Consider the following 14814-nt stretch of genomic DNA (forward strand, 5'->3'; position numbering starts at 1 on the left):
GAAAAGTGTTTGAGAAGTGTAAATTGTATCGCATCTCCTTAAACCCTTTCAAATGCCAATTTTGGGTTAAACATGGAGTCATTTTAGGACATATAGTGTCTAAAAATGGGATTTTCATAGATGAGAGCAAAATTAAAGCCATTGCTAAATTGCCACCACCTACAAACTATAAAGGAGTTCAAAAGTTCATGGGCCATGTTGGTTATTACCAACGGTTTATTTTAAACTTTGCCGAGATAGCTCGTCCTTTGTACAAGCTTCTTATTGAGTTCCAATGGACTGCGGAGTGTGACCACGCTTATGAGTCATTGAAAAAGACCTTGACTAGTGCTCCTATTGTACGAGTGCCTGATTGGAATGTAATTTTCCATGTGCATATTGATGCATCGAACTTTGCTATTGGGTGTGTTCTAGCTCAACTAGGAGAACATAAACTGGACTACCCCATTAGCTTTGCAAGTCGTCAATTGAATGATGCCGAGAGAAACTACACCACTACAGACCGAGAAGGTTTAGGTATGATTTATGCAGTGAAGAAATTTTGCTACTACCTTCTGGCCAACAAGTTTGTGTTCTATGTTGATCATCAAGCCTTGTTGTATCTAGTAAATAAACCTTGTTCCACGGGAAGAATTATATGATGGTTGTTAATTCTCCTTGAGTTTGATTTTACCATTGTGGTGAGACCTGGTAAAAGACATGTCATGGTGGATCATTTGTCTCGCATACCCAATGGTGAAGCCCCTACTGGAGTCGATGATGAGTTGCCCGATACTTCTCTTTTCCTAGTAGAAACCATACCTGAATGGAGTGAGAAGATTGTGAACTTTCTAGTTAATGGTTTTCCACCCAAAGAGCTTCGTAAAGACATAGCTCAAAAACTATTAAAAGAACGTGAACCTTACTCTCTCATTGTAGAAACTCTGTACAGGCTAGGGAAGGATGCTATTCTTAAACGTTGAGCCCGGAGGATGAGTATTTATACATACTGCAAGAAGCCCACATGGGTATAGTCGGAGGACATTTCTTAGGGGAACTAACAACTAGAAAGGTGTTGCAATCAGGCTATTGGTGGCCTACCTTATTCAAGGATGCATCACTTTTTGCAAAAAGATGTGATGAATGCCAACGTTACAAGATCACACAACGAGAGGATAGGATGCCCTTACATCCTGTTAAAGTGACTCGACCATTTGAAAAATGGGGTTTGGACTTTGTAGGCCCAATTAGTCCGGCAGCTCGTAGCACTCAATCTTGATATATTATCATTGCCACTGACTATGTGACAAAGTGGGCGGAAGCCAGGGTGGCACGTAAGGCCCATGCGAGGTCAACTGCCAAGTTTCTCTTTGAGAAAATTATTACAAGATTTGGTTGTCCCTTTGAGATTGTGAGTGACGATGGTACTCATTTTATAAATGGAGTAATGAAAGAAATCACTACCAACTTTATGATAGCTCACCATAAGTCCACACCTTATTATCCACAGCAAATGGCCAAGCTGAGAGCACCAACAAGACCTTAATCTCTATCTTGACCAAAACGGTGGAAGCTCATTGCACAGATTGGGATTTAAAGTTTACATCAGCTCTATGGGCTTATCGTACTGCGTACAAAGTTTCCATTAACTGCACACCATTTAAGATGGTGTATGGCCAAGAAGGGGTTATGCCATGGGAGTTTGTTGTTCCTAGTCTTCGAGTAGCTTCTCAAGAAGGTTGGGATGGTAACCCTTAGTTGAGTGATTATATATCCTTGAAAGGCTAGATAAAGAGAGGCAATTAGTGCTGCAAAATGCACTTGTGGAGAAAAATAGGAGGAAGAAATGGTTTGCCGTCATCTAAAGAACAAAGATATCAATGTTGATGATAAAGTCCTTATATATGGAGTGCGTAACGAAAAGAAAAAGTTAAAATATGCGGGAAAAGGACCATATAGAGTATGTGAGATCACCCCACAAGGAACCATTTGTGTGGAGACTCTTGATGGAGTTGAAACCATTGGATTCCTCAATGGGAGCAAATTTAAAAGATACTATGATCCTTTAAGCCAAGAGGAGCTACGTGCCATCCATACAAAAAAGGCAGCCAAGGCACAAACAGAATTGAAGAAGATACAAACTCAAGCTGAGGCTAAGGAGTGACAACACGAGAGGCTAACCTTGGAGTCACACATGAATTCCACATTGAAATCGACGAGGATTGGTTGGACTCTGACACACCTCTACGATACCCTATTGAGCTAAATAGCACCTATAGAAAAGTGCTATATAACGCCTTATTGGACACGGGTGCTAAATATAATTTGCTATCATATGGGGTGTGGTGTCAGTTAGGGAAGCCACCTCTATCTGAGAGTATTATCCAAGTCCTGGGGCTTCATTCCATGCGACACCACATAAGAAACATTTCCAAAATTACACCAAAGGTAGTTTTGGAACTGCGGTTTTTGGAATCTGACACACTTTTATCAGTTATGACAATGGGGTTGTAGCTCAAGACTTTTTGGTAATGCCTGTTGGAACTATGGAGGGTAATATAAACCTAAGACGCATGTGGATGATAGCCACCAAATGCACTATTGATTGGGGGACATGGGGTGTCACAACACAGAAACCAACTCTTAGCCCTGCCACTCAAGCCATAGTCCCTGAGATATTGCCTCTTAAGAAAATAGAACCCAAAACATTAGAGGTTGAACCATATGTCTCCATATCACAACTCTAGAGCTTCATTTGATGTAGTTGAAATAAAGCTTGAGACACACAAGACCCATCCCAATATAACAAAGAAAACATACAAGTGGGTCCCTAAAGCTTCTTTAGCAACCATAGCAGTGCTAAAAGACAGGAGCCTGGTAAGAGAGGTCCCATTCGCCCCAAGAAATATAAAGAAACGTTGCGTTGGATTCCTAAAAAACTATTGAAAGCCCAAGGCTACTATGAAGGAAATGATCAAATCTGGGTGCCAAAACGTAAATTGTGCTCTTACTTGTCAACGGGCCCATGTGAGCTCAATCCTGTGGCTCCAAAACAAATTGAAGATCGCGGAAAGGAAAAAATCACGGAATGCTACATACCTGCTCCAGAGCTAGTTTGGGTACCAAAGAAAGAACGAGTTGTTACACCTAGCTCAGGAACAGGGAAATCAAATGAAGCTTCTTGCTCTTCATGTAGTTCCTATACAGAAATAGAAGCTTCGACACAACATATCCATACAAGCAAGAAAGAGTTTGCACCTCCCGTTGTAAGTTCACTACCTACAACAATGTTGCAAATAAAATCATGGGAGAGTACCTTACCACCCTTGCAACTAGATGAAACGCATACGGCGGTCGAAAAATATTGGTTAAAGCCTTCACCTGTAACAACTTGGAACAACTGGTTTCAAAGGGTGACGACATCATTCCAAAAGATATGATCTACCCAAGGAAGGGAGGAGTGTTTGCTGACATCCATCATTCACTTGCTTCCCTCTCAACCTTCCTCCCTGACCTCTCAATCTCCAATCTTAGGGAATGTATATAGCCTTATACTCACAAAAACAAGATAAAAAAGTAAAATGAGCAAGAGCCATAACACAAAATAATAAAAACACATTATGCACAAGAACACGACCCTTGTAATATTTGCACTCTAACCATCATCTATTTGCTTGTACAGATATGGCTAGTACGCTAGAGTCATCCACGTCTGCCTTGGGTGAGAGCTACCCTCGTTACTTTTCACAAATGTTTCACATGGTCTTTCCGGTGCTTGCGTGTGAATGGGATTTGGTAGGTATGCTAGCATGTGAGAGGAATTTCGAGGAGTTAGAATGGCTGATACGTCTCTTGACCACGACTAATCCATACTTAGTAGAGAGTGTAACTCCCATTGCACAAGCCTATCCTTTTGACCAAGTGACTATAGGCATCTAGTGACCTTCTTAGTAAACATTGGTGCCTCTGATGAAGAAGAAGATTTACATGATTATACGGATGGCACATATGGTCTCACGGATGATGACTTTGTTTTTATCGACGACAAGGATAGGGGTTTAGCCTTAGGGTTTTCCCCCCAATCTCTACAATATCCTATTCCCTTGACTCTCTAGGGGGAGTGCAAATAATTAGGTTAGGGTTCCTTATGTTTTTTTGTTGTGTTCAATAAGCGTTGGTACCTTTTCCCACTGATGTGCCTCCTAGAGGTATTCTTTGTGTTTCCTAGTGTGTACAGGAATGTGTTGCTGTTGTTAGGATTTGGAACTTCATGGAATCTTTCTCTCGTTCACACTTCAAATCAAGCACGACCATCAACACAAACAGGTGTTTCTTGTCCATTAGCATTGCCCCTTATCTTTTTGCATCCATGTTTGTCTACTTTAATTGTGATTGGTAGCATAATATTCAACACATTTGCTTAGTATTAAACATTAAATTCAATGTAATTTTTTGTCATAATCACTTGTCTAGGTTTGAAAATCAAGCAGTCTAACTAAGCTAGTTTGACCAAGCTAGGCGTTAGAGATCTTCTCTTAATATCATGGGGAATGCCTTCCTAATTATCAATGGTTACTTAGGTTCTTAATCCGATTTAGGCAGCATTGTGTGCAATGTACTAGAGCTTTCTAGTGGGCTTAGTCCTTATTGACCTTTAGCTTAAGTATTATGAAGGGAGTTTACTAATGTGATGAGCTTGGGGAGGGTATATGACCCCCAAAGTTACAAAATTAAAATGCTGAAAACGAACAAACAAAAAAATCAAAGTGCCAGAATGTAAAATCTTAAGCTGGAAGAGAAATCTCAGCTTGATTTGGTACTTCACTCACATGTATCGCCTATGGTCCTAGAGCCCTAGAGGTTCCCAGTGTGGACGCTTTTCCTTGAAAAGCACAAAACCCAAGGCATACAAAATAAGCACACACATCAAAATTGAAACAATGTGAAAAGACTTTGGGGGGTCAAAGAAAAGGAAATAAGTCAGGCGATGATTTCATGAGCAATTCCTTTTATCGTAGCTTAACTACAAGGTCTTCTAGCTAAAGCCTCTAGTCAACCCTCGGACATGAAATACTTGACTCTCGCGATTAAACAACTTAATTGACCAAAGAAAATTGAGAAGCTTACCCATGGTATTAATAATTGATCTTTAGTGCTTTTCGATCGTTAAATTAGCGACCCCGAACTTGTTTAGTTTTTTACCTTCCCAACTGTTTATGCGTTTGATTATATTGCAATTTAATGTTTATTGCTGACAAATGGTTTAAATTTTTGTTACCAATCAAATTGTCTGCCTACAACTGTATATGCTTTTTAATTGCATATGAGAATGCAATTACTGTGCCAATGTTGTTTGATTTTGTAGTGACTGAAGAAGGCTAAGGACATTCATCTCAAATACTCTTCCAATTACTGTGAGAATGCAATTACTGTGCCAATGTTGTTTGATTTTGCAATGACTGAAGAAGGCTAAGAACATTCATCTCAAATACTCTTCCACCTCAATGAACGAGCTTCAACTCAATAGCTTCCGAGGATGGAATCTACATCAGGAAGGGTTAACCCTCACGCACATTCCTATCACCTAAGACGGACGCCGTATTATTTATTTGGTAGAGTAAGGTACCGGGCTTGTCGTTCCAATAGGAAAAGGGTAAGAGTGATCGCCGATGAGAGGCGCACTCTAACTAGAACATTCAAGGGATTAGTTGGCTAAGCATGGGCGCTCAAGTGTGAATGGGGTGAGCTCATATAAAAGTCAGCCAAACCTAAAATTCACTCATTCTCTCATTTGTGCAATTGAAGAGTGCTCTTGCTCCATCTCCATCTTCTTCTTCTTCATCTCCTTGTGTGTGTGTGTATGCGCACGCGTGTGTGTGTATTGTGTGTGTGTGTGTGTGTGTGTGTGTGAGAGAGAGAGAGAGAGAGAGAGAGAGAGAGAGAGAGAGAGAGAGAGTGCGATCGAGCATTGTGGCGGCACGACGGCGGCGAGGCGGTTGAGCACGGCGTAGCGGCGTCTCCCTCTTCTTCGCGGCGAGGAATGCTCCACGACAGCAAGCGTAAAGTGGTGACTGACACATCATCGTCTTCTTTGAGCTTACTAGTTTAGGCTAGTTGCGTGCTTGGAGCCATCTGTGGCTCGCACACAGTGTATTGGCAAGTTCCTTGCATTGACATGTGCGACAGACGCGCACACTCATTCGTAGGCAAAAATTCTTTTAGAAATATAGCCTCAAAGGCTGCCCAACTCTGTGGTATAATATTCTTCTCCTTGAGAGACATCTACCATTTGTAGGCCTTGCCTTCCAGAGTCAGACTTGTCTGCAGTGCTCTGACTGCATCCGGAGTACGCCGTAAGGCGTGAATTCCATCCCACTTGCTGAGAAAGATATTCATTGCATCCTTATTGCGATCTCGATCCTCTCCCTTAAAAGTCGGTTGCTTGGTGTTTTTCAACAACTCGTCCACCTCCTTTGCAATGAGAGAGTGCAAAGAGTCCGGAGATGGACCTTGTCCATGATCAGAAGGGCCTTGCCCCTAATCGGCAACGTGCTCATGCATGTATGTGTCAACAGGGTCCTTGGCCTGCTGCTGCATAAATTGTGTCACTAACGTGGATAATTTAGTGACATTTTCATTTAGAGATGCAAAATTTGTTTCCATTACTGAGATGCTTGTTTGAAGTGCGCGAAATTCCTGAATATCGAGCAATTCATAAGCGTTATCACCTCCCGTAGCGTCGTGGGCACCCTCCGTGAGAGTATCCGGCTGCGAGCCATCATGGGAAGGATCAGGCGTATGATGCTCGAAATCAAAGGTCATATTAATATCCGAATCCATGGCAACACCGTGCAGTGTAAGAAAGAGAAAGAAGAATACCTTGATTTGAAAAACAATATCGTAGCCGTAGTATACTTCGGTGCATACTACGATACTACCGCAAAGGGGGAGAATTAGCCGTGCTAATTACTTTTGTTCGTCAAAGCTTTGTCAGCCCATAATTCCACCTGTTCACTTACACCGTTGAACACGTCGTAGTCGATTCGATCTTCTGAAAAAGACAAGTGATGTTGGATACTTGTTTGAAAACCTTAAAGCCGTCGCAAATTAACCTTGACGCACTGCAAATGTTGATTTCTTTAGTGCAACGGCTCTATGGACATTGTATCCAATTGGCAAAATTTTGAAATGTACCAAATTTATGCAAGGAATTGTCGACTGATGATTGCTGAAAAAGACCCGGCCCTTTGCCGATGGTGGCCCAGTACGCCCTCGAAGCAAAGGAGAAGCTGCGACCACCATGGGCACTTGCCCTAAGGATTTAATTTGGGTTTGCCATAAGGCTTTGGGCGGCCAAATATGGTGAGGCCAAAAGAATTCAAGGGTTGGTGATGGGAGCTGAAGCTCCGAGTGCAAAGAAGAGAGAGAGAGAGAGAGAGAGCTCTGTGGCTCTACAGCTTCTGCTCGCGTGACGGATTCTGCCCAGCTCCCCCGCGCGCACCTTCTGAACCCAAGCGGCCGACCTTGCCGCTACTCACTCCCCTCGATAGGGTCAGATCCCGCGGCTTCAAGTGCCTTCGACTCTCCCTGGTAAGCGACCATGCCCGCCTGCGAGATGTGTTCGGTTCCCCTTTCCTTGCATGAACATGCAAAAGAAGTGAACGGCTCTCCACGCCTTGTATCCCAAAATAGCGGCTCTGATACCAATATAAGACTAGCGGTGCTAGACCTTGAGATCCTCCTCCTAACCTCCCATTATATAGGCAGGCTCCTAGCCTCTTGCCCTATACGGATCCCCTGTCCACATTTTCTAGCCCGGCCGCCTGGCCGTAGTCCGTGACCCCCTGGCCTTGCACACAACAACACACATAGAGGAAGGATGTGCCGTTGTGATATTGCAAAACATCATCATCCCACGAATGCCACTTAAAAAGAAGCTATGCATTGGGTGAGCAACACGTGTGGGTAGTTTTGGTTCTCCAGAGTTGCAAAAGGACCTTAGTATTGGGGTGACATAGTGTGGACATAGTGCCATAAGAAGATATAGAAATTTTCTCATGAAGGAAAACACAGTCTTTTTAAGTGTTTTTCATACAATGCATAACATCATGAGTTTTTGTTCGGGAGGCACCGCATACCTAGCTAGGTACAATTGGGGTAGGGGACCGCCAGCCCCCCCCACCGGGCCGGCGGTCCCCTACCCCCAATTGTCCTCCCTCAGAGAAGCTCATGATGTTGAGGTAAGTCACAATGTTGGGAATTATTCCAAAACTTCTTGTGGTGCGGAACAAGAATATAGTCGAAGTGTTCCATTCGTGTTGCATAGAGAGAGGCCCACAGGATTATTACATTCCCGCACAAAGTAGCGTCCACTGTGTGCCCTTCGCAAGGCCCATACGCAGCTCGTGCTTAAAGGCCCCTTCCGACCACCACCAGAAGAGCACAAGCTGATGAACATGGCTGCCACCCCTCTTTCGCCTTCATCTGCCTCTGAGGCAAGGCTTACCCGTCATGTCCTACTTTGCTGCCTCATGGCAGCCACTGCAAGCTTCATCTATGGATACGACCTCGTCGTTGCCGGTAAACTCATATCTTTCTCTCTGCTTTCTTCATGGATGTCTGTGTATGATAGCAACTATAAACAAGACATTTTCTCATGTAGCAAAATGGGCTCTTTCTTATTGTTTGCATGTACTGTCTAACATCACTAGCTTCCGCTCGTGAGGCACTGCCTACCTAGCTAGGTGCGATTAAGGGCAGGGGGCCACAGGTCCGCCCACCGCACAGGCAATCCCCTGCCCCCCACTACACCTAGCTAGGTACACAATGCCTCCCTCACCTAAGCTCATGATGTTGTGGTAAGTCACAATGTGAGAATTACTTTAGCAATTTGTTTGAAAGCTCTTGTGAGCTAGGCTCTTTAAGACTTTTGAATGAGAGAAAAATTGCTAAACCTTTTTTTCAATGGCTAGTTATGCATAGTCTTAGTCTTACAACAGGTAAAGAGGAGTGGTGATTTGGACTCCTTATGTGTTTTGTAGTTAAAATTGCTTATGGTTTTACACAGTAGTGAGACAATTCGAGCCACAGGCTTGCCTTGGCATCGAACTAAGCTCAAGCATCTGATTTTTGTAAGTATTGTGTATAGGTGGAATTGGTATAATGGATGATTTTCTACAAAAATTCTATCCGGGGGTGCTGAAGCAAAAGAAAAATGCAAAACAGGATGTGTATTGCCGGTATCGAAACGAAGCATTTCAGCTCTTTGCATCAAGTCTTTACCTTGGCGCCTTCTTTGCCGCCCTTGTAGCCTCCTTTGTGTCAAGCCGGTATGGGCGCAAGCCTAGTATGCTGATCGCTGGCCTCTTGTTTATGGCGGGCACCCTTCTTAGCACTTGTGCTCTCAACATCCAAATGCTTTTGTCTGGTAGAGCCTTGCTTGGTTGTGGCCTTGGCTTCTCCACTCAGGTACTTTATTTGTGCGTGCTATTCTCTTTTGAATTGCTTTTAGTTTATCATGTTGTCTTTGAGCTTATGCTTACTATTGCAAAAAAACATAGATTTAAGGAGTTTGTATGTAGTAGAATGGCAGGTGGTGCATGTTTGAGAAACTACATCATGCAAGGCATTGCTCTTGGCTTGCGTATGGGTTTGGTTGTGGTTGTGCTCGATGGATGCCGCAATTTGTTCTTATTAAATCCTCTTTGGAATGGCAAGGGGTATTTGAGAAGCTAGTTTTTAAAGAAGTGCTTTGCATAAAACATCATTCTTGACATAGATGCTACTATGTTTGATTATATCTTAACGTAAGCGATTTAATGCTCACTCCCTTCGTTGCATTTGGCATATCGGCTCTCACAAGTGACCTCTTTGAGATTATTTGGATCACTAAATCCATTGTAGACATTCTACTAAGCTCTTACAGGGAAGAAATTTAGCATTGCAGGGTAGGAAGTCTATTGAGTCTCCATCGTTGGGCTTTCGTTCGGGAACTTCAATAACCATTGCTTAGGGTACTTCATGTTGTAATGCACTCTATGAAATCCTTTAAATTCTCAATGAGCAAATGTTTCAATTCAAACATGTTTATTGGGTCACATATGTTTCTTAAAGAGCTTGGAACTAGCATTATCAATCCCAAGCTGGTATTAATTTGACCATTTGCAAACAGATACAAACAATTAACATGCATTGAAAGTGATCTCATTTTACTAGTAATCATATAGCCCAAGGGCCCGTATCACCATTAGAAGGTATCCTTAATATAAATTCGACCATTTGCAAACGGATAGGAACAATTAGCCACATAATGACATGCATTGAAAGTCGTCTCATTTTACTTGTAATCATATGGCCCAAGGGCCCCTATCACCTTAGAAGATTTGCCATTAGGACCTTAAAGACCATGAGACATGCATTTGCCATAGATTTCCTTGCCAATGGATTGCTTGGATATACATTATACTTATGGAAGCAACATCACGTGGAAGGAAATAGGAAGAATCAACGGCGAAGATTTGAAGCTTATGGAGTTGCGTTATACAAGCAAACAATATACATATTTAAAGCAATAAAGTGAAATCCACACTGTTGATACTTAGGCAATCTCATCCAATTAGGAATATTCAGTGGTACTCCAAAAATCCGAAACTGATGGAAAATGAAGGCAGTATGAAGCTTCCTTTCCATGGCCAGGTTTATTTACACCACTTAATATTCATTAATATTTGAGAAAGGTACAATTTTGTATAATGTTTCGCTCGAATGAAGTAGCATTTTTTTAAAATATTAGTAAAAGTTTTTCTAACACTTCTTTAATCTGGGTGAAGGTCGTGCCTATCTATATATCAGAAATATCACCCCCACATTCAAGAGGTGCAATGAACTACATTTCCGGATTGTATTTGACGTGCGGGATACTAAGTGCTAATGTCGTAAACTACTTTGCAAATACTGTGCATCCATGGGGTTGGCGCATCTCACTAGGGATCTTGGGAGCTCCAGCCCTTGCTTTTACACTCTTTATTTTCTTCTTCTTTGAAACACCAACAAGCCTCATCCAACGAGGCCATTACATCAAGGCAAGAGATGTATTGGCCATTTTAAGAGGTCATAAGGAGGTTCTCTCTCTCTCTCTCTCTCTCTCTCTCTCTCTCTCTCTCTCTCTCTGAGCCCTTAAAATGAAATAGGGGTGACACTTTGTGCATGTGTGTGTGCAATTTATGTGTATTTCTACTTTTGATCTATCAAACAAAGAAATGGTTGTCTACTAATATTTTGCTACAAATTTTTTGATGTGTTCTAGCTTTGCCCATAGCTTTGCAAGCCGCTTGTGTGCTTTTATTTCGAATGTCACAAGTTTCCGCATAAATCAGCACAAGTGCACAATGACAAATCTCTCTTTCTCTCTCTCTCTCTCCCAAAATTTCCATTGTATTGTGTACTTTTCACTCAAGGAAGAAAGGGCAAGCCATTTTTTGTGATGAGTTTTGCAATTGATGAATCTCTCAACTTCATTTTAGAAATATGACTACATATAGAGTTTTTGACACTTGCTTACAATTCTATAAAATGGGGGTGCTTTTAATGAATATTTAAGCCAACATCATGTGTCAAAATGGCTCAAACCAATATTGTTAAAGCAAATCATGCATATAAACAATGGATGCTAATCCTCTCTTTCCCTCCAATTTTTGTATTTTTGAGAGGTGGTGATGCTAAACAATTTCCTAATGTGTGCATTATAGAGAGGAATAGCAACAAAGAATACCCCCCCTCCCCCCGCCCGCAGCAACACAAATTGATTACTCTTAATTGTTTGTATTTGTAAAAAGGTTGATGGAGAATATCAAGGTTTGTTGCAAGCCATCACTGTCCAAGAGAAGCTTGATAAGAATGCTTTTGAGAGATTATTCATGACTAAATCCAAAGTGCCACAACTAGTCATAGGAATGGCAATACCATTTTTTCAACAAGTTTCCGGAATTGATGCCATAGCTTTCTATGGGGTTTTCATCTTCAAAATGGCTGGCTTCACCGACAATGTTGCCCTCTATTTTGCTATTATCACTGGAGGTGCATCCCTTTTGGGGATTTTTATCGCACTCTTTTGTGTAGACCGCATTGGTAGAATAAAGTTACTACTTGGGGGAGCTGTCACATTTTTCCTGACTATGGTAAGATTTCCCTTTTGTGTACTTGCATTTTTGCATTGATATTGTTAGCAACTTTGGTGTTAAAAAAGGTACCAAAATGCAAATAGATCTTCATAGAACATTCTTTTTTGGTGCAAATAGATACATACAGGTGTATGGATGCCAAAATAGTATAAGTCTTTATATGCATACTTGCTTCTTTGTATAGTATATATGTACGCACATGCACACGTGCGCGCACGCGTGCGCGCGCACACACACACACACACACACACACACACACACAGACACATACACAATGCTTGAACATGTATGTGGATCTATTATAATTAAAATGACATGTTCAATGCATGTTGCAACTTACATTTATTCTCATATCATATTTCGATAGAACAAGGCATGTAAATGACTAAATGACTATTATTGCAGGTGATTGTGGCAATTATATTTGCACTAGGGCTAAAAGGAGCAAAAACAGGGCAATACCTAGGCCATGGTGAGGGGATAGCGCAAGTGATATTGGCGTGCGTGTTTGTAACTACCTTTGCAAGCTCATTAGGGCCCTTAGCATATGTTATTCCGAGCGAAATATATGACAGTGAGGTACGATGTGTTGGAATGAGTATAACTATTTGTGTGAACATGCTCTTCAAATTCATCATTGCCCAAACCTTTCTCTCTTTCTTGTGTGTTCTTAAGTATGGCATTTTTTTACTCTTTGCTGCCTTCATGCTACTATTAGTTGTATTTACTGCTTTATTCATTCCAGAAACCAATAACATTCCCCTCCATGAATTACAAAATATATGGATATCCCATTGGTTATGGAAAAACTTTGTAGTTCCTATAAACAAGTTGCCAAACTCTAGCTCGACGCAGTTGCGAGCTACTCTTCAGTGAAAAGCTTCATCTACTAAATAGCACAATTGATACTATGTTATGATAAAAACTTGGTGGTGAGAAGAGCCAATAAATAAAAACTCTTAATGAAAACTTCATAGAGTGATGTTCAACTATCCAATCCACTCATTCAATCCTTGTGAATCTCTTTTCAGAAAGTCATTTGAATAGTGTTGTCTATAATACTTACTAGTCTGGCCGACAGCCTTCGGCCCTCTCTCTCTCTCTCTCTCTCTCTCTCATATTGAGCGTTGGGGGCTGCGCCACATGTGGTGGTGATTTGGGGGGGGGGCGGCGGGGGGAGACCGGAATGCCTCCCCTTTTTATAATAGTATAGATGGATGAAGAAGAGCTATAACTTTACTAACAATGTAATTTTAGAAACTAAAGGTTCAAAGTGTGCTCGTTGCTAGTGTTATGATAGTTTTTTTTTCAAGCAACTCTCTTTGGTTATCTATACATCATCTATCGCATCAAGACCAAGGAGCATGCATGGCATGCACATAGAACACACCGTGTACGTCGATATTGGGGGTGGAGTCTATTGGGGCAATGATCAGTATGGTCAACCGAACACACCCCTATAGTAACTCACAACTAGTCTTATTTTTATATCAAATATAAATAAAGAGCTGGTGAGCTTTATCTCACTACAAACCATACATACTGCACTCCTCTTTCTCACCACATGCATGCATTTGCGATCATACTCCTTTCAGAGTCCACATAGGATTTGAGGAGGCTTAGACAACACACACCGTAGGCTTGGGTGATGTTTGTCCAAGTGTGAACGGATAGACCATGATTATATAACAATTGAATTCCTAAGGTTGGGTGGATAGTTCTAGGGAGTGCTCCAAGGTAGAGAGCTCACAACAGAGCTCTTCCAAGGGATTTCCACTATGAATTTTGCATCATATGTACCAAAGCAAGTGGCATTCTTGCTTGTGGTTGAGGATCCACGTGCACAAATCCTAAATTGGGGCCAATCTCTTAAAATTGGCACAAAGAGGGTCATGAGGACTTGACATTAATTTTTTAAAGGGCGGAGGAAGTCACCCCCACACCACAAACCCTCCATTAAAGATAAGTAGGAATTTGGAATGCTTACTAAAGATAATGGTAGCATTAAAGGAACACTAGCTTACAAAGAAGTGAAGCCAATTGTATCTAATTCACTCGGGCTATGGAAGCATGACAAGTTCTATAAACTTAGACTCTCACTTAAGGCGTTAGAGCTAGAATGCCCAGTGAGACTATTAAAGGCACTTTGGTAGCAATTCAAAAGTAGCTATGGCTACCTAAGGGTATTATACAAGGTTGGTCCAAAGGTGGGTTGTGCATGGCAATCTAGGTCCCTTGATAGACCTAGTCCCTCAGATTTTGAATGTTTAGATGATGGAGGCATTTTCCGTCGTCAATCTAAGAGCAGTTAGTCCCTACATAAGTGTAATGACCAAAGGAAACGATTACACACACATGTGTTATCAAGTATGCTTATGATTTGGATACTTTGATCGGCAAAATACTATGTCATCTAAGTGACCTTGAGTGAAGCCATATCGTATGGGATGCATAGTTTCATCTGAGAGAGCTTCATATACATTTTTCTGCTCAGCTTTTAGTACACACGAAGACAGCCAAGTTCAACAAGTTATTGCACCTGAAAAAGCAGTTTTAATTGAGGACAAATAAAGTCCTTAAGGGAGGAATAAAGTAAAAGAGTAACACTACTTGAAGTAGCGGCTAGAAAATACTAGAGGAAAGAAAACAATCTAGG

General features: G+C 41.6%; 1 protein-coding gene across 4 annotated transcripts in view; it reads left to right on the plus strand.

Annotated features, from left to right (window-relative positions):
* Nucleotides 1-8409: 8409 nt before the first annotated feature.
* The window catches only part of LOC147446289 (sugar transport protein 2-like), a 30455-nt gene continuing 24050 nt past the window's right edge, over nt 8410-14814 (plus strand). For all 4 annotated transcript variants that reach the window (XM_086525542.1, XM_086525541.1, XM_086525544.1 and 1 more), the window contains exons 1-5: nt 8410-8559; nt 9128-9447; nt 10809-11099; nt 11814-12155; nt 12564-12737. In XM_086525542.1, the coding sequence (XP_086381668.1) occupies nt 8430-8559; nt 9128-9447; nt 10809-11099; nt 11814-12155; nt 12564-12737 (1257 nt within the window). In that variant the 5' untranslated portion in view covers nt 8410-8429. The remainder of the gene's footprint in view (nt 8560-9127; nt 9448-10808; nt 11100-11813; nt 12156-12563; nt 12738-14814) is intronic.

Source organism: Adiantum capillus-veneris, chromosome 12 (genome assembly GCF_014529385.1).
Source record: "Adiantum capillus-veneris isolate H3 chromosome 12, ASM1452938v2, whole genome shotgun sequence".
NCBI lineage: Eukaryota > Viridiplantae > Streptophyta > Polypodiopsida > Polypodiales > Pteridaceae > Adiantum > Adiantum capillus-veneris.